The sequence below is a fragment of the Bos indicus x Bos taurus genome, chromosome 11 (assembly GCF_003369695.1).
Source record: "Bos indicus x Bos taurus breed Angus x Brahman F1 hybrid chromosome 11, Bos_hybrid_MaternalHap_v2.0, whole genome shotgun sequence".
In the NCBI taxonomy this organism is placed as follows: Eukaryota; Metazoa; Chordata; class Mammalia; order Artiodactyla; family Bovidae; genus Bos; species Bos indicus x Bos taurus.
The window spans coordinates 100,776,131-100,801,641 of record NC_040086.1 but is presented as its reverse complement, the minus strand read 5'-3'; the positions used below and the strand labels follow the sequence as shown (position 1 = coordinate 100,801,641).

The 25,511-nt window shown below is 47.3% G+C and overlaps 1 protein-coding gene across 2 annotated transcripts in view; it reads right to left on the bottom strand.

The window, feature by feature from the left end:
- Nucleotides 1-10,057: 10,057 nt before the first annotated feature.
- Nucleotides 10,058-25,511, bottom strand: part of PRRT1B (proline rich transmembrane protein 1B) — a 28,553-nt gene continuing 13,099 nt past the window's right edge. The window contains exons 1-4 of one of the 2 annotated variants that reach the window (XM_027556618.1): nt 16,658-17,549; nt 15,054-15,517; nt 14,223-14,366; nt 10,058-13,076 (exon numbers count right to left, since the gene is read on the bottom strand). In XM_027556618.1, the coding sequence (XP_027412419.1) occupies nt 12,927-13,076; nt 14,223-14,366; nt 15,054-15,413 (654 nt within the window). In that variant the 5' untranslated portion in view covers nt 15,414-15,517; nt 16,658-17,549 and the 3' untranslated portion in view covers nt 10,058-12,926. Of the gene's footprint in view, nt 13,077-14,222; nt 14,367-15,053; nt 15,518-16,657; nt 17,550-25,511 lie in introns of those variants that run through there. The other variant, XM_027556617.1, reaches the window with a different exon arrangement.

Genomic DNA, 25,511 nt, shown 5'->3' with positions numbered 1-25,511 from the left:
ACTCCAGATGCCACAGGCAGCTGAGCCTGTGAGCCACAGCTATGGAAGCCCGCATGCCCGTGCTCTGCAACAGGAAAGCCACCGTGCTGAAAAGCACCACATGGCAACAAAGAGTAGCCCCCACTTGCTACAACTAGAGAGGCCTGTGTGCAGCAGTGAACACCCACTGCAGCCGAAAAGAAAGAAATGTTTAACAATTTAGCCATCTGCAACAATATAGATGATCTTGAGGGCATTATGCTAAGTGAAATAAGCCAAAGAAAGACAGTTATCATAGGACCTCACTTATAGGTGAGGATTTGGAAAAAAAGTACAAAACCAACCTAGTTCACAGGTAGAAGAGACTGGTGGTGGCTGGAGGCAGGGGTGAGGGAAGTGGGCGAAGAGGGTCCGAAGGTAGTAGATCTGCAGTTACATCATAAGTCATGGGGGTGTCCTGCACAGCCTGGTGACTGGTTAGCAATACCATATTGCATATTTGAAAGTTGCCACTAGGGTAGATCTTAAAAGTTGTCATCACAAGAAAAAACAAAACAAGTTTACCTGTGTGGTGATACCTGTTAACTGGATCATTTTACAATAGATACAAATATCAAGCATCACACTGTACACCTGGAACTAATGCTATATGTCAACTAGGCTTCAGTAAAATTATGTATTTTATAAAATGAAAAAATAAGATTTAAAAACAAAAATAATGAAGACCTTAATAGCTGGGGCCTCCCTCGTGGCTCACTGGTAAGGAATCCACCTGCCAATGCAGGAGACATGGGTTCGGTCCCTGGTCCTGGATGATTCCACAGCAAGAGAAGCCACCGCAGTGAGAAGCCCGTGGACTAAAGCTAGAGAGTAGCCCCGCCCGCTGCAACTAGAGAAAAAAGCCCACGCGGCAGTGAAACCCAGGACAGCCGAAAGTAAGGAGACGAATTATTTTTAAAAACAATAAAGACTTTCATAGTTGCCAGAATTTTATGTGGTTCTTGACAAGCTTATTCTAAAAATATTTAAGAAGGAATTTCCACTTCTGGGAATGGCATGCTAGGTAATTCAGACCAGCTCCCCTGCTAAGAAAGCTGAACCAAGTATTTTTAAATCCAGGCCTGAATCCATCTGAGAGCTAGCAAGAGAAGGAAGAATTACTGGGCAGAAATCCATGATGCTGACACTCGGGTCACATTCCTGCCAATTCCAGAAGAGGTGTCTAAGAGGCTCAGCAGCACTTCTGACAAGAGGAAGATGTAAAACAACAGAAGACAGTCCAGAACTGACTATACTTTGAGAGCCCTCAAGGGAGCCTTCCAGGCATAAAAGCATGACCACGACGATGAGTACCCAGCCCTCGCGGGGCCAAGCCAGCTTCAGACCATCTCGGTCCCTGGAAGTGGAATGCCAGCACCTGCACACCTGCCGGGGTAAATGCAGAGCCTCACTGGAGGCGGCAGGCGCCATCCTCGGCCTCCAGGTATTTCCCGCGTCATATACAGCAGTGAACGAGCAGGCTCTGGAGTCGGTGATGCACAGGGAGGCCTGGCGTGGTGCAGTCCGTGGGGTCACAAAGAGTCGGACACGACTGAGCAACTACACTGAACTGATAGAACAATAACCAGGAACACAGGGCAAGAGACACGGACAGATCCAGGCCAGAAGCAACGGACAGAGTCAGACCTGCAGAGGCAGGGATTCCACAGTTAGCAGGCGCAGACGCGAAAGCACGATGCTTGCTGTGATCTTGGTGTAGGCCAGAATCGAGAGTGGAGGCAACTAGTTGGAAAACAAACAGAGGACACATGGAAATTCTAAAACCAAAAAACTCCACATCAGCTGATGCAAGGAACTCAGTGAACACGTTGGACAGCATTAGTGAGCCAGAGGTAGTTCAGGGGCTACAGGCCAGATGAAGCGTGAAGAGACACAAGGACAAAAGCCAAGATGGGAAGAGACATGGGGGTGAGAGGTCGTCTGTGTAACTGCAGTACCAGCAGCAAAAGGAAAAGCCGCAGAGTGGAAGCGATGTTCACAGCAGTGTGGTTCACAGCAGCCCCAAAGTGCAAGGGATGCACACGGCCATCGGCTGGTGAAAGGACAAGCCAGTGTGCTTCCGTACAATGGGACGCCATTCAGCGATTCAAAAAAAAAAAAAGGAATGAACTGACCCGCAACACACATGAGCCTCAAAAACACTTCCTGCTTCTGTTTAAACGAAATGTGCACAAACAGCAAACCTGAGACAGGGCGGCGCAGCGCCTGGGAGTGGGCGTGGGCCGCAGCAGACGACGGGCCTGTCGGCGTGATGGGACTGTCTGAAAACTGCTGAGCGGCAGCGCTTACACAGCTCTGCAAACGTCCTGCACGCGCCGTTACACTCCAAAGGACATGCAGATCATACCTCAATAATGCTGTTTTTTAAAAAGTTTTCCAAAATCGATTGTGCCGGTGGTCAATGTCTTGTTCCTCACGCTTGCGGCGTGGCCGTGAGCGCTTCTCATGTGCAGAGAAGCACAGGGTTTTGTCACTGCAGGGAGACTGTGGTGGTGGTGGCCCCTGGAGTGCAGACCACTTCCTTCTTCTGTGACCTCATGGAAACCAGAGGCACGTGGCTGCAGACGTCCAGCACCTTCTTCCCCGGCCATACCCTCCCCCGAACCTGGCCGTCTCTCGGCAAGCCTGCGGTCCCGACCTGGTTACCTCGCTGTGGTCCCCAGGCCGGGTGCCACCCTCTGTGCCCACCCTCAGCCTCAGCACTGAACCAGCTCTGGCCGGCATGAGCCGGTGTTTCTCCGCCCCGCAGAGGGCTGCGACCACAGCTTCTCCAACGACGAGCTCTGAATCCTGGCTCTGGGTTCGTGGCCCTCCTAAGCGCCTACCTGAGGGCCTACCCGCTTTCCTGGGGTATTCATCTTCACCCCAGGGGAACTTTAGCATTCCCTTTACAGTTAATAATTCTTTCCATTAAAATCTTTCTCTGTTCAAATTACTCCATAGTTTGTGCCTTCTGATTGGTCTTGACTGGAAAACATCAAGCCCTAAATTCAAGAAACCTTATGAATGCCAAGTGGGATAATTAAAAAGAAATACAGTGGTCCCTTAGTACCTACAGGGGACTGGATTCAAGACCCGCTGTGGATACCAAACTCCAGTCCCAGAGTCAGCCCTCTGCCCCCAGGGGTCAGCACCCCAAATCTGACGCACAGTACGTGACCCGAGGCTGGCTGGACCCACGGACAGGGAGGGCGAGAGTACACATCCAGGCACGGCATGGTCCTAACCTTCTGAAAGACAAAAACGAAAACAATATCTTTAGGTAGACAAGGGAGGGAAAAAAAAAAACACATTACCATCAAAGGTACCGTGAATGAGACTCCCCAACAGAAGTGCCTGGGGATGAAAGTCAACGGTGTATCTTCAGTACTGAAAAGAAATCACCAGTCACACTTCCGTATTCACTCTAAATCCCTTTCAAGGATGAAGGCAAAAAATCAAGATACTGTCAGAAGAACAAAACCAGTTCATCGCCAGCAGACCTACATCAAGACAAGATGGAACAGTGTTTTCAGGCCGAACAGAAATCATCCCAAATGGAAAATCAGACATGCAGGAGAGAGGGATAGAGCCACAAAAAAAAAAGTCAACATGTAGTAAACCTAAATGAGCAGGAACTATATCAAACAATAAGCATGTCTCATGGGGTTTCAGATATGGAAAATAAAATCCATATCAACAGCGTGTGACGCAGGAAGAAGACACAAGCAGAGGATTCTCGAGTTGACTCTTAAATTGTTTAGAAAGGGGAAAAAGTACCACGCTCTCGGAAGAACGCAAGTGTGTTCTCCCTAGGGAACCACTATAGAGGGAAAGAACGCATTACTACCAAGCCAGCAGAGAGGATGAAAAGGAGTTAAGGAAAAAAACAAATTTGATTTAAAAGAAGGCAAGGGGGCACTCCTGGTGGCTCAGTGGTGAAGAATCTGCCTGCAATGCAGGAGACACGGGTTCAATCCCTGCTCCAGGAAGATCCCATGTGCCAGAGCCATAAAGCCTGTGTTCCACAACTACTGAGCCTGTGCAGTAGAGCCCAGGAGCCACAGCAACTGAGCCCGCTCTCCCTGGGGCACATGCTCCCCAGCAAGAGCAGACACCACAGTGAGAAGGACACACACGCGACGAGAGAGGAGCCCCAGCTCACTGCAGCTGGAGAAGAGCCTGCGCGGCGATCAAGACCAGCACGGCCAAAAAGGATGTTTAAAATAAAGTGTAAAAATAAATAGTTATAAATAATGTTTAAAAATAACTCCAGAAAGAATGAAGAGATGGAGCCAAAGCAAAACAACACCCAATTGTGGATGTGACTGGTGATGGAAGTAAAGCCTGATGCTATCTATAAAGAACAATATTGCATAGGAACCTGGAAAGTTAGGTCCATGAATCAAGGTAAATTGGAAGTAGTCAAACAAGAGATGGCAAGAGTGAACATCGACATTTTAGGAATCAATGAACTAAAATAGACAGGAATGGGTGAATTTAAGTCAGATGACCATTATATTTACTACTGTAGGCAAGAATCCCTTAGAATAAATGGAGTAGCCACCATAGTCAACAAAAGAGTCTGAAATGCAGTACTTGGAAGCATTCTCAAAAATGACAGAATGATCTCTGTTCATTTCCAAGGCAAACCATTCAATATCACAGTAACCCAAGTCTGTGCCCCAACCAGAAATGCTGAAGAAGCTGAAGTTGAATGGTTCTAGGAAGACTTACAAGACTTTCTAGAGCTAACACCCAAAAAAGATGTCCTTTTTATCATAGGGAACTGGAATGCAAAAGTAGGAAGTCAAGAGATACCTGGAGTAATGGGTAAATTTGGCCTTGGAGCATAGAATGAAGCAGGGCAAAGGCTAATAGAGTTTTGCCAAGTGAACACACTGATCATAGCAAACACCCTTCAACAACACAAGACTCTACACATGGACATAACCACATGGTCAACACTGATATCAGATTGATTATATTCTTCGCAGCCAAAGATGGAGAAGCTCTATACAGTCAGCAAAAACAAGACCAGGAGCTGACTGTGGCTCAGATCATGAACTCCTTATTGCCCAATTCAGACTGAAATTGAAGAAAGTAGGGAAAACCACTAGACCATTCAGGTATGACCTAAATCAAATCCCTTATGACTATACAGTGGAAGTGACAAATAGATTCAAAGGAGTGCCTAAAGAACTATGGATGGAGGTTCATGACATTGTACAGGAGGCAGTGATCAAGACCATCCCCAAGAAAAAGAAATGCAAAAAGGCAAAATGGTTGTCTGAGGAGGCCTTACAAATAGCTATGAAAAGAAGAGAAGCAAAAGGCAAAGGAGAAAAGGAAAGATATACCCATCTGAATGCAGAGTTCCAAAGAATAGCAAGGAGAGATAAAGCCTTCCTTAGTGATCAATGCAAAGAAACAGAGGAAAACAATAGAATGGGAAAGACTAGAAATTTCTTCAAGAAAATTAGAGACACCAAGGAAACTTTTCAGATGGCAACTTAAAGATGGGCACAATAAAGGACAGAAAATGGTATGGACCTAACAGAAGCAGAAGATATTAAGAAGAGGTGGCAAGAATACACAGAAGAACTATACAAAAAAGATCTTCACGACCCAGATAATCACGATGGTATGATCACTCACCTAGAGCCAGACATCCTGGAATGTGAAGTCAAGTGGGCCTTAAGAAGCATCACTACGAACAAAGCTAGTGGAGGTGATGGAATTCCAGATGAGCTATTTCAAATCCTGAAAGATGATGCTGTGAAAGTGCTGCACTCAATATGCCAGCAAATCTGGAAAACTCAGCAGTGGCCACAGGACTGGAAAAGGTCAGTTTTCATTCCAATCCCAAAGAAAGGCAATGCCAAAGAATGCTCAAACTACCAGACAATTGCACTCATCTCACACGCTAGCAAAGTAATGCTCAAAATTCTCCAAGCCAGGCTTAAGCAATACGTGAACCGTGAACTTCCAGATGTTCAAGCTGGATTTAGAAAAGGCAGAGGAACCAGAGATCAAATTGCCAACATCCGCTGGATCATCAAAAAAGCAAGAGAGTCCAGAAAAACATCTACTTCTGTTTTATTGACTATGCCAAAAAGCCCTTGACTGTGTGGAATACAACAAACTGTGGAAAATTCTGAAAGAGATGGGAATACCTGACCACATGAACTGCCTCCTGAGAAATCTGTATGCAGGTCAAGAAGCAACAATTAGAACTGGACATGGAACAGACCAGTTCCAAATTGGGAAAGGAGTACGTCAAGGCTGTATATTGTCACCCTGCTTATTTAACTTATATGCAGAGTACATCATGAGAAATGCTGGACTGGATGAAGCACAAGCTGGAATCAAGATTGCTGGGAGAAATATCAATAACCTCAGATATGCAGATGACACCACCCTTATGGCAGAAAGCGAAGAAGAACTAAAGAGCCTCTTGATGAAAGTGAAAGAGGAGAGTGAAAAAGTTGGCTTAAAACTCAACATTCAGAAAACCAAGATCATGGCATCGGGTCCCATCACTTCATGGTAAATCGATGGGGAAACAGTGGAAACAGTGACAGACTATTTTGGGGCTCCAAAATCACTACAGATGGTGACTGCAGCCATGAAATTAAAAGACGCTTGATCCTTGGAAAAAAAGTTACGACCAACCTAGACAGCATATTAAAATGCAGAGACATTACTTTTCCAACAAAGGTCTGTCTAGTCAAAGCTATGGTTTTTCCAGTAGTCATGTATGGATGTGAGAGCTGTGTTGCAGAACTCTTGAGAGTCCCTTGGACTGCAAGGAGAGCCAACCAGTCCATCCTAAAGGAAATCAGTCCTGAATATTCATTGGAAGGACTGATGCTAAAGCTGAAACTCCAATACTTAGGCCACTTGATGCAAAGAACTGACTCACTGGAAAAGACCCTGATGCTGGGAAAGACTGAAGGCAGGTGGAGAAGGGGACGACAGAGGATGAGATGGTTGGATGGCATCACCAACTCAATGGACATGAGTTTGAGCAAGCTCTGGGAGTTGGTGATGGACAGAGGAGCGTGGTGTGCTGCAGTCTGTGGGGTTGCAAAGAGTTGGACACGACTGAGAGAAACTGAACTGAACTGAAAAATAAATAAATAAAAGGCAAGGAAGGAAGGAGACAGAAGAATAGCACTGGTGGGACCAGTAGAAAGCAGTGAGATGGTGGATTCAAACCCTTATTTTTTTTAACTACAATAAATAAATGTACTACATTCTCTAGTTGGGAGGCAGACTGTCAGACAAAAATCTGTGTGCTGTTAACAAGATGTATCTACCTAAAATATAAAGGTTAGACAGAAAGCAGAGTATGTCTTTTTCCATACTTTTATTTTCAAATACAGCTGCCCAAAAATTAGTGTAGCTATATTAATATTAAAAAAAAAAAAAAGGCAAAAGCCACTACTGGAGTTAAAGTGATCCCTGGAAAGCTGTAAGGTACATGCAACAGAAAGATTTAACTATTTCTAAATATATATGCCTCTTTGCACTGCATCTAACTACATAGCCTCAAAATGTCTAAGGCGAGAGCCCCCGTGGAGAAATGAACAAATCTATGACGCTGGAGAGGAGCTTTACATGCCCCTCTCAAGAACACTAAGAAGTGATGATGTTACACAACACTTCCAAAAGGAAAGCCCCCAACTCGTGTAACAGCCCTGCTATCAAAGCCACAGATAAGAATGGAATTACAGATCAACTTCACTCATGAGCACAGGTACCAGAAATCGTAAAGCAAATATCCAGAAACAATCCATCATGTATTAAAAAGGATAACACGTCATGATCAGGATGGCTTGTTCCAGGAGTGAAAAGTTACCTTAACATTTGAAAATCAACATGAAGTTGCCATATTAAGAGAATAAGTGAGATAACCTTCTCAGCAGATGTGTAAAAGTAATGAAATTCAGTATCTGCGCATGGGTTTTTTTTTTTTTTTTTTTGCACCAAGCTGAGTGGCTCACAGGAACTTAGTTCCTGACCAGGGATCCTGCCTGCAATGGAGGCTCATGTCCCAACCACAGGACCACAGAGAATTTCCCCGTGCATGATTAAAAAGTGTAATTAAACACAAACACACAAACTCTTAGCAAAACAGGAATAGAAGAGTACTTCCTTGATAACAGGATATGTGGAAGGCTTCCTTTTGAAACAAGGAAAAATAAGGTTGCCCTTGTCAGCTCTGCTACCTGGCATTGTACTTGGGGTCCCAGCCAGTGTAAGGAGAGTAAGGACTAGAAAGGAAAACCAAAAACTCATTATATATATAGATTATAACACTATACATAGAAGAGACCGTGCAAATTGAAAATCCAACAGAATCTCCAGGTAAGTTACCAGAATAAGTGAATTTAGAAAGAGGTGCTGGATTCAAAGCCAAGAATCAATTGCGTTTTTGTACACTAGCAAGTAACAAAAAAGTGATCACATTTATAATAGCAGCAAAAAATCAAATACCCTATGGATACTAACAAAAGATGTGCAGGTTTTCTGTATATACACACACACACACAAGAAATCAAGGGAACTGTTTAAACAACCTGTTAAACGTGAGATTCACCACGTTTGTTGGGAAAACAGTGTTATGAAGATGTCTGTTGTCCCCATATGAATCTATAGACTTACAGCGATCATAGCCAACATCCCAGTGCTTTTAGGAGGTGAATTGTTAATTCTAAAATTTACTGTGCATACAAATGATTGTAAATGATCCAGACCCTCAAAGATGGTGCCAGGACCTGACCCACTCAATGGCAAGACTTACTATCAAGTCTCAGAAATGAAGTATGACTGTGGTAACCAAAACAGACAAACGGACCTCTAGGATCTAGTCCAGCTGGGTGGAAATCTGAAAACAATATAAAAAGAGACCAATAATGCTTCTAGATCTCGAAGACAACAAAAGAGAATATCTGATCATGGCCCAGGAGCAGGGAAATTTTTCTAAAGCCAAAAGAACACAATCCATAAAGGAAAAGACAAACCTGCATAATTACAGTTGAGAACTTCTTTTCATCCGACAACACTGTTAAGGGAATAAAGAGGGAAGTTACAAAAGTAGAAGGTATTTGCAATCCCTGAATCTCACACCGGGCTCATACCTAGAAAGCACCAAAGAACTCCTCTGAACTGATAAGAAAAAGACAATCCAGCCCAAAAACGGGCACAAGACTTGAACAAGCACAAGCGATCCAGGACTTCCCTGGTGGCGGAGTGGGGAAGAATCCGCCTGCCAACTCAGGAGACACGGCTCCATCCCTGATCTGGGAAGATCCCACATGCCGCAGAGCACCTAGCCCCACGCACTGCAACAGCTGAGCCCACAAGCTGCGACTACCAAAGCCTGTGCCCCGCAACCAGGGACGCCACCGCAGTGAGAAGCCCCTGCAGCACAGAGGAGGAGCCCCCGCTCGCCACAACTAGAGAAAACCCCCTCAAGAGCAGCGAAGACCCAGAGCAGCCAAAAATAAATAAAACTTTAAGAGAGATCATCAAATCATCATCATAGCTAATGAGCATGATAGAAAGCCCAATATCATCCATTAGTCAGCAAAATGCAAATTAAAGCCACACTGAAATATCACCGTAGTTTTAACAATCAGAAGCCCTAAAATGTAAAAGATTGACAAAAACCAGGGACTGATGAGTTTGTCGAGCACCTGGGACCCCTAACAGGTGCTGGTGGGAATGCAAAATGATGGAACCACCTGGGGACGCCCGCACCCACACTCAACCTTCTCAGGAAGGCCTTTCTCTACCACTCTCCGAGTCAAACACCTCGACGCCACCCCGCTGCGATGCTCAGACGTGTATTTTAACATCCCCCAAATCAGGACGCGGCCCAGTGTCCTCAGAGCTTTCATTCCAGAGTTGCCCCAGCCAGCTCTCCTTCAGGGCCCTTCAGTAACAACACTGACAAACGTCTGTCCAAACGGATGGCTTCTTCGACCCTGGAGGATCCCAAAACTGGAATGACTGGGTCAAAAGGCACACATGTTTTTTCCTTGTTTTTTAATTGCACAACCCATGAATACTCCCGCATTTTACACTTCAGCCGTGTGTTGCACAAGTGCCAGTCCCTCCCCAAAGGCAGTCTCTCTCAGCAGTTTGGAACACATGCTCCCAGACTCTGGTCTTTGCACGTACATGCACATTAACACCTAGTACACATATCACTGATAGATACCATAGTCCGTTTTCTACCAAGAGGGTAGCAATGCACACCGCCCTAGCGACAAATGAGAGGGTCAAGGTTTCACCAGCTCCGGAATCAATCTAACGTTTTCCAGTCTGATAAGTAAAAATCATCCGACGGTTTAAGTAAGTTCTTCCTTAACACACACAACTCAAAGCTACCAGTCTTCTCCTCGACAGTATTCCAGATTCTGGGAGGCCGCCCCTTCCACGCTGCCTAACACCCTGAAGTTATAAAAATACTCCCCTAAGCTTCATATAAGATTAGTACACCTTTATTTCATACTACTTAGCTCTGTAACCCATCTGGACTTTATTTATACAACAGGAGGAGAATCATTTTTTTTCTAACCAGTTACCCAACTCTGCTTACTGTCCGCCCCGACTCAACCAAAATGCTATCTGGGCCAGAAATTACTGTCCCGCATACACTTGGAATGCTTTCTGGGCTTTCTGTGTTTCACCACTCCAGTTCTGTGGCAAAGCCATGCTGCATCCTGCGTTTACTGCAGCTTCATCGTAGGTTTCAAAATCTGGTGAAGATAGTTTTCCCTCATAAAACTGAAAAAATTAGCAATTTTTGCGCATTTTCCTTCCATATTAATCTTTTAAACATCTTTGTCAGTTTTAAAAGCTTGGCTTTCTTGTTGGAATTTCATTAAGTCTGTTTAAGAAAGCTAGATATTTTATGATATTACATCTTTCTATGCAGATATTTTGTTCTTTCGGAGAAGGCAATGGCACCCCACTCCAGTACTCTTGCCTGGAAAATCCCATGGATGGAGGAGCCTGGAAGGCTGCAGTCCATGGGGTCGCTGAGAGTCGGACACGACTGAGCGACTTGACTTTCACTTTTCACTTTCATGTATTGGAGAAGGAAATGGCAACCCACTCCAGTATTCTTGCCTGGAGAATCCCAGGGACGGGGGAGCCTAGTGGGCTGCTGTCTATGGGGTCACACAGAGTCGGACATGACTGAAGTGACTTAGCATAGCATAGCATGGCATTTTGTTCTTTGCTCTTTTTAGAGGCATTGGGTTTTTTTTGTTGTCCAAACACTAGCTGTCCCAGACTCCTTGTATGGCGCCTTATAACACATGTACTTTCCTTCTAAAAAAATTGTTTTTTTTTTCCTGTTAAATTTATGCCTAAGTTTTACTGTTTTTTCAATCACTATTGAGTGGAATTTTACATTTTTTCCACTTTTAACTGAATATTGCTACTGACTATTATAATCACTTTTCTGAGTCCTCTTATTCTAATTTTTCATGGGCTCTTGCATATTCTAGCCAGAGCGTCATTTTTTCTCTTCTAGTTTTCGTACTACAAATTTCATTTTTTGCTGTTTGCTTCATTAGCTAGAACCTCACAACAGTGCTGAGCGCAGACTCTAGGGGGCGCCCTTGGCTTGGTCCTGGTTTACCGGTTTTACCCACATCAAGTTGGTCCAGTTACCAGCTTCAGCGGCACCTGGGAGCAGGAATGAGGACTGCAGGATCTTGGGCCCACTCACGGAATGAGGATCCGTAGTTTAACAAGGTTCCCAGGTGTTTCCTGTAGGCTTCCAGGCTAGCAGCACACTGGTCTGCATGATTTCTATTTTGATTTTACTTAAGAGAGTTTAGTGACAGGAGTCGCTGTGGCCGTCCGGCGTCTATGGACCCCTAAATCCCGTTTCCTCCTCTTTCGTGACAATCATGCATTTTAGGGTTTGAGAGCCTTAATCTGGGCCAGCCCCGCGGCCTGGACCACGAGGCCACCTCTCAAGCTCCACGCAGTGTCCTGCCTCTCTTCTGCATCCGCATCTCCCGGGCTCCGGGAGCATCCCAAGGATCAAGACGGGATGTGCTCCTGCTTCAGCTCCCGGTCCTGGCGGGCGCCAGGGCAGTGACTGGCACCCAGTGGGCGCTCAGAGAGCCCCCCGGAGCTGTCCACCTTCGTGACTCTGCCGGTCCCCTCCTCTTCTCCCTCAGGTAGACGTCCCTGCTCTCCTGTCACCTTTGGCCAGGGAAGACCCAACAGAAATTCCCGCCCTGCTCCAGCCCATGTGCACGAGTCAGACACCACGGCAGCATGGGCAGAGAACAGCATCCCAGAGGGACATGAGGGGGGAACCCCAAAGCCCCCGAAGGGACCAGGACCAGCAACACCCCCAAAGCAGCCACGAGACGCCCTGCCTGGCATGTTGCTGTAAGTCCACTGACCGGACGTCGTGGCCTGGGCTTTGGGGCGAGGGGTCAGCAGGAGAGAGAGAGGCTGCCTCCTGGGTCGGGCGGGAGCGACCCAGGAAAGGGGAGGCTGCTCCTCTCAGCTCCCACAGGGAGGGCAAGAGCCGGGCAGCTTGGCCCTGCAGGCACGGGTGGCCAGAGGTGGCAACGTCCTTGCCAGCGGCTCTGAGGAGAGGAGGGCGCTGGTCCCTCAAGGTCAGGAGAAGGCCTGGGCGTGGGGGCACTGGCCCCTGTCCCCCAGCTGGAGCCACCGGGGCACTGGGGCCCCCTCAGGCCAGGACGCCAAGGCCCAGCCACAGGGGTCCCGTGGACTGCAGAGCCCACCGTCTTCCAGCCCCCCGCCTGGGTCCCCTCTGGGTGACAGGTGGCCACTGGCGGGAATTCAAGTCCACAGAAGGAGCCTGGCTGAGGACCTGGAGTCCCTGAGGGAGCCAGCAGCCCTCAAGGCAGGTAGAGCGCAACCACCACGTAGATAACCCAGCTGGTGGACACGAAGACCCCGAAGAGCAGGCTGAAGAGCACCAGCGAGCGGGCCTTGCGAGAGGCCTCCTGAGCCTGGGCCAGGTCCCCCCGGGCGAGGGCTGCGCGGGTCTGCAACGAGACCAAAGGAGCAGTGAGCGGACCCAGACCCCGTGCTCCCTCCCGGCGACACCCCAGAGCCCACCCGGCCCCAGCGCACAGACTGGACAGCTGACCCCGCGAGGCAGTTGGGGGCTTGTCCAGGCCACGGCTCACGTGGGAGCAGCAGCGATCGAGGCGGTGGTGGCCAGCTCCCAGGCGCTGGCCGCAGGCCTGACCCACATCCGCACTCCAGGCTCCATCCCTCACCATCCGCACAACAACCCAGAATTCAGTATCATTGTTGGCCCCTCTTTGAAGATGAGCAAACAGCTCAGAGAGGTTAAGTGACCCACCCCAGGGCCCCGCAGCTGGTGGCGGGGCCAGAACTGACACAGGCAGCAGCCTCTAGAATCGCACCTGAGGGGCCCGGTCCTCACCCAGCCCCCCGCCCCGGTCCCGTCTTGCTTACGACCGGGAAGCCTGACCTCCGGGGGACGTCAGGGCTCTCTGAGTGGACAGACGGGTTAACAGATGAATGGGGTGGGTGGATGAATAGATGGAGACTAGACAGATGGTGGATGGAAAGGTGGGTAGCGGGTGAACGGAGAGACGGGTAGCTGGGAAGGACAGACAGAGGTGGGTGGGTAGAATAAACGAGCAGATGGACAGATTAAACACAAGCCCCTGCTGCTTCCCTGGTGGGTCCGTGGTATAGAATCCGCCTTGCAATGCCGAAGACGTGGGTTCGATCCCGATCTGGGAAGATCCCACATGCCATGGAGCAGGTGGGCCCACGTGCCACACTACTGGCCTGTGCTCTAGAGCCTGGGCGCTCCATAACAAGAGGAGCCCCTGCAACAACAAAGACCCACCAGAGCCCAAATTAAATAAAATTATGTTTTAAAAAATCTAAGTTGAAACAGAAGCACCACGGGACGGGCAGTCGCCTGGACCTGCATCATCCACACCCCCGTGTGGACTGTTTCAGTGGAATCTTCTAGAGCAGATCTTGAGTGGTAAGGGGAAGAGACAGCAGAGGAGGGGGCCAGGACCCCAGAGAACTGGGCACTGATCTCCCAATTCTGCCAGCCTTCTCAGGGGTGGGGGGAACACTGGGGACCTGGGCACGGCAGGCCTGGAGGCTGCACCAGGGTACCCCCGCCCACGCCCTCCTACCTCGTGGGAGTAGACAATGGCGATAAGCCCGGTGAGCAGGCAGCAGAAGAGGGTCACCAGCACAGATTCCATCATGTAGTCCTTGGGCAGGGGCCTGTGTTCCGCCGGGGCCGGGGCTGGCACGCCTGCCACGGGGCTGTTGTACTACAGGGGAAGAGGCCACGGTGTGGTAAGACAGCGGGCCGTAGCCTCCAAACACCAGGATGAGGACATGATCAGCGACAGCCATGGAGCTGTCACTCCTGCCACCTCCCAGCCTCACCCAGCCAGGCTGCAGGCCACCTGGGGAGCAAGGCCCCATTCCTGCCCACTAAGCACCCCGACCTGTCACGCAGCCCCCGGAATCCTCCGGGTTCTGCCCCTACAGATTGCTCAGTCCAGGCTGCAGCCACCAGGGTCTCCATGTCCTCCACTGTTCCCACGGGGGCAGGGAGGGGGTGGGGAGACCTCAGAGCTCTCCTCCACAGGCAGCCAGGGATTTTCTAAAAATCTGTATCAACTCATCCCCTACCAAAGGCCCTGGGGTCCCTCACAGTGGAGCCCCCACCTCTTCCTATCTACTCCTCAATAAGTTGGACCAACCACCCTCACTCCCAGGATGCACCAGCCTTGGCCACACTGCAACGCCTGTGCTGGGCTCTCCTCGCCTCTCCCTGAACACTCCTATTCAACCCGCAGAACCCACCTCAAATGACCCCCGGCTCCTGTGAGGCCGCCCAGGCTCGCCCACTCCCTAGGCGGAGGAAGCCCCTTTCTGTTGCGCCCGCGGGGCACAGCCATGTGCTCTGTAAGGGTGGCTGGGGAAGACGGGGGTCCCGCGGGCTAACTCACCACCGGGAAGGTCGCGAAGAGCGGCTGCGCAGTAGGCGCGGGGAAGAGCGGTGCGGGCGGCGGGTACAGGGCCGGTGCGGCCGGCGCAGGCGGGAAGAGCACTGGCGGCGGGAAGGGCGGCGGGTAGAGCAGGTGCGCAGCCTTGGGGTCTGGCGGCGCGTAGGGCGGGGGCTCGCCCACGAAGCCGATGTTGGGGACCCCACCGGCCGCTGCCTTGGGTATCTGCAGGGCCTCGCCCGCGGCCACGGCCTGGGCCTGGGCTGGGGGCGCCGCGGACGCCTCGGCCGGGGGGTCGCCTGGGGGTCCCTCTGGCGCCTCGGCGTCCCCTCCGTCCGCGGCAGCCGCTTCCTCGCTGGACATTTGGTCCTCCTCCAGGAGCTGCGGGCGGCGCGGGAGCTGCGGGAGCCTGGGGTGCGCAGGGTCCTCAGGGACCGCGGGGCCGCCGCCCCCTTTCGCATCCGCTCCTGGGAAGAAACAGCAGAGGCAGTGAGCCTCCAAAAGGCTGTCGGACCAGGAGGGAGTCCTCCTCACAGACCCCAGAACACAGCCCCTCCAAGGAGAGTCACAGTGACCGTGCCGACCCTGACCGCCCCGAACCCCGCACTCAGACCTCCCCAACCCTGCACCCTTGAAGCTCTATCCAAAGTGCAAGAAGGGGACACGAAAACCAGGACTCAGAGAGAGGATGTGCCTTCCTGGCGGCCACACAGCCAGTACAGATGGCCAGCGGGATGGAAGGCGGGCCGTGCCCCTTCTTGATTGCACCTGCAGGGACGTGGTCCTGCCCCCAGGGCCCTGATGCCCCAGCAGATGGAACCAAGGCAGATGCTTCAGCCCAGGGCAGCCCCCTCATAGGCTGAGACACCGTCCAATGGGAGCTGGTCTGAGAGGATGGGCTGAGCCAATCAGATTCTCCGCTCTGGAGTCACTGGACCTGGCTACTCGAGGACCAGGGAGAGCCAGGAGGTCATTAAGGGCCAAGAGCCTACTGAGGCGGAGAAGGAACAGAGACGTGAACGGGGGTCAGGGAGGGGAACGGAGCAGCCAAGGAACACTGGGTGGAGAGAAGCCCACCCAGCAGCCCGAAGAGGGGCTCTCAGCTGCATTCTAGGCCTGGCCCTGGCCTCCAGCATCCACTCAATAAACTGCGGGCGCCCAGCCGGTCCCAACAAGTCCTGAAGGTACCCCCCTGCACCCCCTGAGAGCGTCCTGACCAGCTGAGCCCCTCCAGGCCTCCGGTCCTCGAGGCACAGGCTGGAAGGGGGCTGGGACAGGACCCCACCCCCCACCCCCGGTCCGGAACTGGGTGGGCATCCCAGGGTGTGGCTTTGAAGTTCATTTCCTGAGTGTCTTTAGGGGTTATAGAAGGCAGAGAGAAAAAGAAAACAGACATAACTGCACAGTGCTGCTGAGGGTGGGGGAGCCTTGCTGAAATCCCACTCCCACCCCCAGCCTCGCCCCCATCCCTCCCACTCCCACCGCCCATACAGCAGGTGGGTGAAATCAGAGGTCAGGATTCCCCAGGGGAGGGATCCCGACAGCAGGAGCACTGAGCCCCTGAGAGCTCCCACCCACCTCCTCCCAGCAGCCAGGGTCTCACTCACAGCTTCTCCTGAGACCCACATAGGTGCTGGCGCTTCCACTCCACAGGGCCACCCGGGCCGCCCCTCCTGTTTCTCTATCCCCTTCAGGCTGGACTTGGCCATGTGACTTGCTTTGGCCCACGGAACATTAATAAACATCTTGCAAACACTGGCTTTAAAAACCTGTATCTTTCAACATTACCAGGGGCTGGGAGGGATGAGAGGTTCGGGTATCAGTGGGGACAGTTCCATCTGGGAGGATGAAAGCCTTCTGGAGGGAGGTGATAATGATGGCTGCCCGATAACGTGAACGCACTGAATGCCCCTGAACTGTACACTTATAAATGGTTCAGACGGTAAGTCTTACACATTTTCCAGTTTTAAAAAGCCTCTCTCTCCTGCTGATCTAAAAATGCTAGACAAAAGAAGACCCTGAAAAGTGGACAAAAGTAGGCAGACTATGGAGTGTAGTCAAAACACAGAAGTGACTATAAAGGGGGTGAACTGCCTGTTTTCCCCTCTCATTTCCTTCAAAGCTCAAAGCTCCAGCCCCAGAACCACATGACCGGGCAGCTAAAACTCCACGATAAACTCTGTCATTCTGGCCAAAGGAACCAGGAGAGGGCCCCTGCAGAAGGGAGAGGGTAGGGAAATCCTAGAGAAGTACCTTCGGAGGGGTTCTGAGTCACCTAGTTCTGTGTGTGAACTGGGGTGACCAATGTATATCAGCTTGCCCAGAACGTCCTTGGCTTTACTCCTGAAAATCTCACATCCAGGAAGTCAGTCATCTTAGAAAGGATCCACACCAGTCCTAGACTCACCCTCAAGATGCATGTGTAGGGTACAGACCTAGGCCTGCATAAGGAAGACTTTAAAACTGGACCAGAAAAACAGCCAGAAAACAATGAACAAAATCACAGATTAGTGCATACCTAGCAATTACTTTGCTGCTGCTGCTGCTTAAATTTTCCAAAAGACATGGAGTGGCTGAATGGATAAAAAGACAAGATATTCTGTTTATAAGAGACTCACTGCAGATGTGAGTCTGCAGACCACACACACACCAAAAAAGAATAGAAACCCAAAAGCCTGAGGCAGCTACACTTATATAACAAAGAGAGACTATAAAATGAAGACTGTAGTAAGAAACAAAAAAGGTATTACAAAATGACAAAGGGCTCAAATCCAACAAGAAGATATGACATTTGTCATATCACACGTTATATCACACAACATCAGTTCAGTTCAGTCGCTCATTCGTGTCCGACTCTTTGCGACCCCATGAATTGCAGCATGCCAGGCCTCCCTGTCCATCACCAACTCCCAGAGATCACTCAAACTCACGTCCATCGAGTCGGTGATGCCGTCCAGCCATCTCATCCTCTGTCGTCCCCTTCTCCTCCTGCCCTCAATCCTTCCCAGCATCAGAGTCTTTTCCAATGAGTAAACTCTTCGCATGAGGTGGCCAAAGTACTGGAGTTTCAGCTTTAGCATCATTCCTTCCAAAGAACACCCAGGACTGATCTCCTTCAGAATGGACTGGTTGGATCTCCTTGCAGTCCAAGGACTATCCAGAGTCTTCTCCGACACCACAGTTTAAAAGCATCAATTCTTTGGCGCTCAGCTTTCCTCACAGTCCAACTCTCACATCCATACATGACCACTGGAAAAACCATAGCCTTGACTAGACGGACCTTTGTTGGCAAAGTAATGTCTCTGCTTTTCAATATGCTATCTAGGTTGGTCATAACTTTCCTTCCAAAGAGTAAGCGTCTTTTAATTTCATGGCTGCAGTCACCATCTGCAGTGATTTGGGAGCCCAAAAAAATAAAGTCTGACACTGTTTCCACTGTTTCCCCATCTATTTCCCATGAAGTGATGGGACCAGATGCCATGATCTTCATTTTCTGAATGTTGAGCTTTAAAACAACTTTTTCACTCTCCTCTTTCACTTTCATCAAGAGGCTTTTTAGTTCCTCTTCACTTTCTACCATAGGGTGGTGTCAGCTGCATATCTGAGGTTATTGATATTTCTCCCAGCAATCTTGATTCCAGCTTGTGCTTCTTCCAGCCCAGCATTTCTCATGATGTACTCTGCATATAACTTAAATAAGCAGGGTGACAATATACAGCCCTGACGCACTCCCTTTCCTATTTGGAACCAGTCTGTTGTTCCATGTCCAATTCTGTTGCTTCCTGACCTGCATATAGGTTTCTAAAGAGGCAGGTCAGCTGGTCTGGTATTCCCATCTCTTGAAGAATTTTCCACAGTTTATTGTGATCCACACAGTCAAAGGCTTTGGCATAGTCAATAAAGCAGAAGTAGACGTTTTTTTGGAACTCTCTTACTTTTTCCATGATCCAGCAGATGTTGGCAGTTTGATCTCTGGTTCCCCTGCCTTTTCTAAATCCAGCTTGAACATCTGGAAGTTTACGGTTCATGTATTGCTGAAGCCTGTCTTGGAGAATTTTGAGCATTACTTTACTAGCGTGTGAAATGAGTGCAATTATGCGGTAGTTTGAGCATTCTTTGGCATTGCCTTTTGTTGGGATTGGAATGAAAACTGACCTTTTCCAGTCCTGTGGCCACTGCTGAGTTTTCCAGATTTGCTGGCATATTGAGTGCAGCACTTTCACAGCATCATCTTTCAGGATTTGAAATAGCTCCACTGGAATGCCATCACCTCCACTAGCTTTGTTCGTAGTGATGCTTCCTAAGGCCCACTTGACTTCACATTCCAGGATGTCTGGCTCTAGGTCAGTGATCACACCATCGTGATTATCTGGGTCGTGAAGATCTTTTTTGTATAGTTCTTCTGTGTATTCTTGCCACCTCTTCTTAATATCTTCTGCTTCTGTTAGGTCCATACCATTTCTGTCCTTTATCGAGCCCATCCTTGTATGAAATGTTCCCTTGGTATCTCTAATTTTCTTGAAGAGATCTCTAGTCTTTCCCATTCTGTTGTTTTCCTCTATTTCTTTGCATCGATCTCTGAGGAAGACTTTCTTATCTCTTCTTGCTATTCTTTGGAACTCTGCATTCAGATGCTTATATCTTTCCTTTGCTCCTTTGCTTTTTGCTTCTCTTCTTCTCACAGCTATTTGTAAGGCCTCCCCAGACAGCCATTTTGCTTTTTTGCATTTCTTTTCCATGGGGATGGTCTTGATCCCTGTCTCCTGTACAATGTCACGAACCTCATTCCATAGTTCATCAGGCACTCTATCTATCAGATCTAGGCCCTTAAATCTATTTCTCACTTCCACTGTATAATCATAAGGGATTTGATTTAGGTCATCCCTGAATGGTCTAGTGGTTTTCCCTACTTTCTTCAATTTCAGTCTGAATTTGGCAATAAGGAGTTCATGATCTGAGCCACAGTCAGCTCCTGGTCTTGTTTTTGCTGACTGTATAGAGCTTCTCCATCTTTGGCTGCAAAGAATAGAATCAATCTGATTTTGGTGTTGACCATCTGGTGATGTCCATGTGTAGAGTCTTCTCTTGTGTTTTTGGAAGAGGGTGTTTGCTATGACCAGTGCGTTCTCTTGGCAAAACTCTATTAGTCTTTGCCCTGCTTCATTCCGTATTCCAAGGCCAAATTTGCCTGTTATTCCAGGTGTTTCTTGACTTCCTACTTTTGCATTCCAGTCACCTATAATGAAAAGGACATCTTTTTTGGGTGTTAGTTCTAAAAGGTCTTGTAGGTCTTCATAGAACCATTCAACTTCAGCTTCTTCAGCATTACTGGTTGGGGCCTAGACTTGGATTACTGTGATATTGAATGGTTTGCCTTGGAAACGAACAGAGATCATTCTGTCGTTTTTGAGATTGCATCCAAGCACTGCATTTTTGACTCTTGTTGACCATGATGGCTACTCCATTTCTTCTAAGGGATTCCTGCCCTCAGTAGTAGATATAATGGTCATCTGAGTTAAATTCACCCATTCCAGTCCATTTTAGTTAGCTGATTCCTAGAATGTCAACGTTCACTCTTTCCATCTCCTGTTTGACCACTTCCAATTTGCCTTGAACACAACATAGGAGTGCGTAAGTATAAAAGCAAATAACAACAGACCTAAAGAAAGAAATTGATAGCAATACAATAATAGGGAACCTTGATATCCACCTTACATCAATGGATAAATCACCCAGATTAAAAAAATGTATAAGGAAACAGCAACCTTAAAGGACATGTTAGACCAGATAAACTCAAACACACATATCCAGAATGTATATCCAAATAAACAGAATACATATTCTTATCAAGTGTATATGGAACATCCTTCAGGATAGTTCATAGTAGGCTACAAAGTAAGCCTTTCTAAACTTCAGAAGATTGAAATCCCACCAAGCATCTTTGCCAACAAGAAATCAATTATAGGAAGAAAACTGGAAAATTCACAGAGATGAAACAACATGCTGTTGAGCAACCAATGGGTCAAAGAAGAAATCAAAAGAAAAAAAATTTTTAAATACCTTCAGACAAATGAAAATGGATAGAACAGACCAACACTTGAGCTGCAGCAAAGCTCATAAAAATAAATGCCTATACAACATCAGAAATCTCATAAATATTCTAAATTTACACCTCAAGGAACTAGAACAAATGACGCCCAAAGCTAGTAGAAGTTAGAAAATAACAAAGATCAGAGTAGAAATAGAGACTAAAAAGACAATAGAAAATATTAATAAAACTAAAAGCTGCTTCTTTGAAATGATAAGCAAAATGGACAAATATTTAGCTAGACTAAGGAAAAAAGAAGATTTAAATAAAATTAAGAACGATAGAGGACACATTTACCATCAACACCACAGCAATCCAGCGGCTCCTGCAGACCATGAAGGGTTTCACGCCAACGAATCTGACAACCAGAGGACAAGCAAATTCCTAGACACACAGCTCAACCCCCTGAATCATAAAGAAAAAAACCTGAACAGACTGCTTCCTGAACTAAGGAGAATCAGTAATCAAAAACCTTGCAACAAATAGAACTCTAAGACCAGATGGCTACCAAACACTCAAAGAGTCAATACCAATCCTCAAACTATATGAAAAACCGAGAGAGGAGAAAACACTTCCAAACTCATTTATGAAGCCAACATTGCCTTGATACCAAAATCAGAAAAGGATGCCACAGGAAAAATACAAACCTGTATCCATGATAAACACAATGCAAACATCCTCAACAGGAAATATTGACAAACAAGATTCAACAGTACATTCTGCCTACTACACCACACCCATAAACGAACACAGTACCCCAAATTTAACTCAAAATGCATTAAAGACTTGAATGTAAGACCTGAAACCATAAAATTCCCAAAAGAAAACACAGGCAGTAAGCTTCTTGATATTAGTCTTGACACTGACTTTGTTTTTTAGATTTGAAGCCAAGTGAGTGAAGTCACTCAGTCATGTCCGACTCTTTGTGACCCCATGGACTATAGCCTACAGACTCCTCTGTCCATGGGATTTTCCAGGCAAGAATACTGGAGTGGGTTGCCATTTCCTTCTCCAGGAGACCTTACTGACCCAGGGATTGAACCCGGGTCTCCCGCATTGTGGGCAGACGCTTTACCATCTGAGCCACCAGGGAAGTCCCCTTGAAGCCAAAAGCAAATGCAACTACAGCCAGAACACACAAGCTGGGACAACGTCAAACTTACAAGTTACTGCACGTCAAGGCGAACCATCAACAAAGTGAACTGGCAACCTACTGAACAGGAGAAAATATTTGCAAATCATGTATTTTATATGGGTTGATATCCAAAGTATATTTATAAAAACACATATAATTCAATAGCAAAAAATAAACCTACAATTAAAAATCGGGCAGAGGATCTGAGCAGACATTTTCCAAAGACATACAGAGGGCCAAGAAGGTACCTTGAAAAGATGCTTGATCAGGGAAATGCAAATCAAACCTCACCCCTGTTAGAATGGCTGTCATTGAAAAGCAGAGAAATAACAAGTGTTGGCGAGGAAGTAGAAAAAAGAAAACCCATGTGCATGCACTATTGGTGGGAGCGTAAATTGGTGTGACCACTATGGAAAACAGTATAGAGAGTCCTGAAAAAAATTAAAAATAGAACTACTGTAAAAAAAAAAAAAAAAGTTAGTCACGCAGTCATGTCTGACTCTTTGTGACGCCATGGACTGTAGCCCACCAGGCTCCTCTGTCCATGGGATTCTCCAAGCAAGAATACTGGAGTGGGTAGCCTTTCTCTTCTCCAGGGGATCTTCACAACCCAGGGATCAAACCCAGGTCTCCCAGACTGCAGGCAGACTCTTTAGCGACTGAGCCACCAAGGAAGCCAAGAACCACTGTATGACTCAGAAATTCCGATCTGGGTCTTTGAAGGAAAAAAAAAAATCCACTAACTCAAAAAGCTATATGCATTCAACGTGTTCATTGCAGCATTATTTTCAGTAGTTAAGACAAGCTAAGTATCCACTGATGGATGAACAGATAAAGAAAATGTGTGTGTGTTTGTGTGTAAACATATTAACAAAAATCTTGCCTTGAAATACGTTATACACACTTACAATATTATTCAGCCACTAAGAAAGAATGAAATCTTCCCATGTGCAATAATGTGGATGGACCTTGAGAGTATTATGTCAAGTGAAGTAAGTCAGACAGAAAGAGAAACAGTGCACGACCTCACTCACATGTGGAATCGGAAACAACAAACCCGAGTTCATGGATACAGAGAACAGACCGTGGTTGTCTGAAATGCGGATGGGGGTGAGCAAAGTCAGCGGAGGGGGTCAAAAGGTATAAATTCAGTTATAAAACAAATAAGTCCTGGAGATGTAGTGTATAGCATGGTGAATCTCCAATAATACTGTACAGGAGAAAGGGAAAGATAAACCCAACTGAATGCAGAGTTCCAGAGAATAGCCGGGAGAGATACGAAAGCCTTCTTAAGTGAACAGTGCAAAGAAATAGAAGAAAACAATAGAATGGGAAAGACTAGAGATCTTTGCAAGGAAATTGGAGATACCAAGGGAACATTTCATACAAAGATGGGCTCAATAAAGGACAGAAATGGCAAGGATCTAACAGAAGCAGAAGAGATAGAGAAGAGGTGGCAAGAATACACAGAAGGACTATACGAAAAACATCTTCATGACCCAGATAACCACCATGGTGTGGCCACTCACCTACAGCCAGACATCCTGGAATGCAAAGTCAAGTGGGCCTTAGAAGCTTTAGTGAGGGTGATGGAATTCCAGCTGAGCTATTTCAAATCATAAAAGATGCTGCTGTTGAAGTGCTGCACTCAATATGCCAGCAAATTTGGAACTCAGCAATGGCCACAAGACTGCAAACAGTCAGTTTTCATTCCAACCCCAAAGAAGGGAAATGCCAAAGAATATTCAAAGTACTGCACAATTGAGCTCATTTCACATCTAGCAAGGTAATGCTCAAAATCCTTCAAGCTAGGCTTCAACAGTACATGAACCAAGAACTTCCAGATGTATAATTTGGATTTAGAAAAGGCAGAGGAACCAGAGATCAAATTGTCAATATCCACTGGATCATAGAGAAAGCAAGGGAATTCCAGAAAAACATCTACTTCTGCTTCATTGACTAGGCTAAAGCCTTTGACTGTGTGGATCATAATAAACCGTGGAAAATTCTGAAAGAGATGGGAATACCAGACCACCTTACCTGCTTCCTGAGAAACCTGTATGCAGGTCAAGAAGCAACAGTTAGAACCGGACATGGAATAATAGACTGGTTCAAAATTGGGAAAGGTGTATGTCAAGGCTATATACTGTCACCCTGCTAATTTAACTTACATATGCAGAGTACATCATGAGAAATGCCAGGCAGGATGAAGCACAAGCTGGAATCAAGATTGCCGGGAGAAATATCAACAACCTCATATATGCAGATGATACCACCCTTATGGCTGAAAGCAAAGAAGAACTAAAGAGCCTCTTAAGGAGGGTGAAAGAAAAGAGTGGAAAAGCTGGCTTAAAACTCAACATTGAAAAAACTAAGATCATGCCATCTGGTCCCATCAGTCCATGGCAAATAGATGAGGAAAAAATTGAAACAGTGACAGACTTTATTTTCTTGGGCTTCAAAATCACGGTGGACGGTGACTGCAGCCATGAAATTAAAAGACACTCACTCCTTGGAAAAGAAGCTATGACAAACTTAGCGTATTAAAAAGCAGAGATGTTGCTTTGCCCACAAAGGTCTGGATAGTCAAAGCCATGGTTTTTCCAGTAGTCATGTATGAATGTGAGAGCTGGACCATAAAGAAGGCAGAGCACCAAAGAATTGATGCTTTTGAAATATGATGCTGGAGAAGACTCTCGAGAGTCCCTTGGACAGCAAGGAGATCAAACCAGTCCATCCTAAAGGAAATCAACCCTGAATATTCATTGAAAGCACTGACGCTCAAGCTGAAACGCCAATACTTTGGCCGCCTGATACAAAGAGCTGTCTCTTTCATTGGAAAAGACCCTGATGCTCGAAAAGATTGAGGGCAGGAGAAAGGGGTGACAGAGAATGAGACAGTTGAATGGCATCATGGACTCAATGGACCCAAGCTTTAGCAAACTCTGGGAGACAGTGAAGGACAGGGAAGCCTGGGGTACTGCAGTCCATGGGATCAGAGTCAGACATGACTTAGCAACGGAACCAACAACATATTTGAAAGTAGCTAGGGGACTGATTCTTAAAAGTTCTCATCACAAGAAAACAATTTTCTTCCTATGGTGATCATTATACACGGTATACAGATATTGAATCCTTACATTGTACGCCTGATACTACGGTAATGTAATGCCAATTGCACCTCAAATAAAAAACCCAGAAACCTGGACCAAGATTGGAAATGCTACTTATAGAAGGT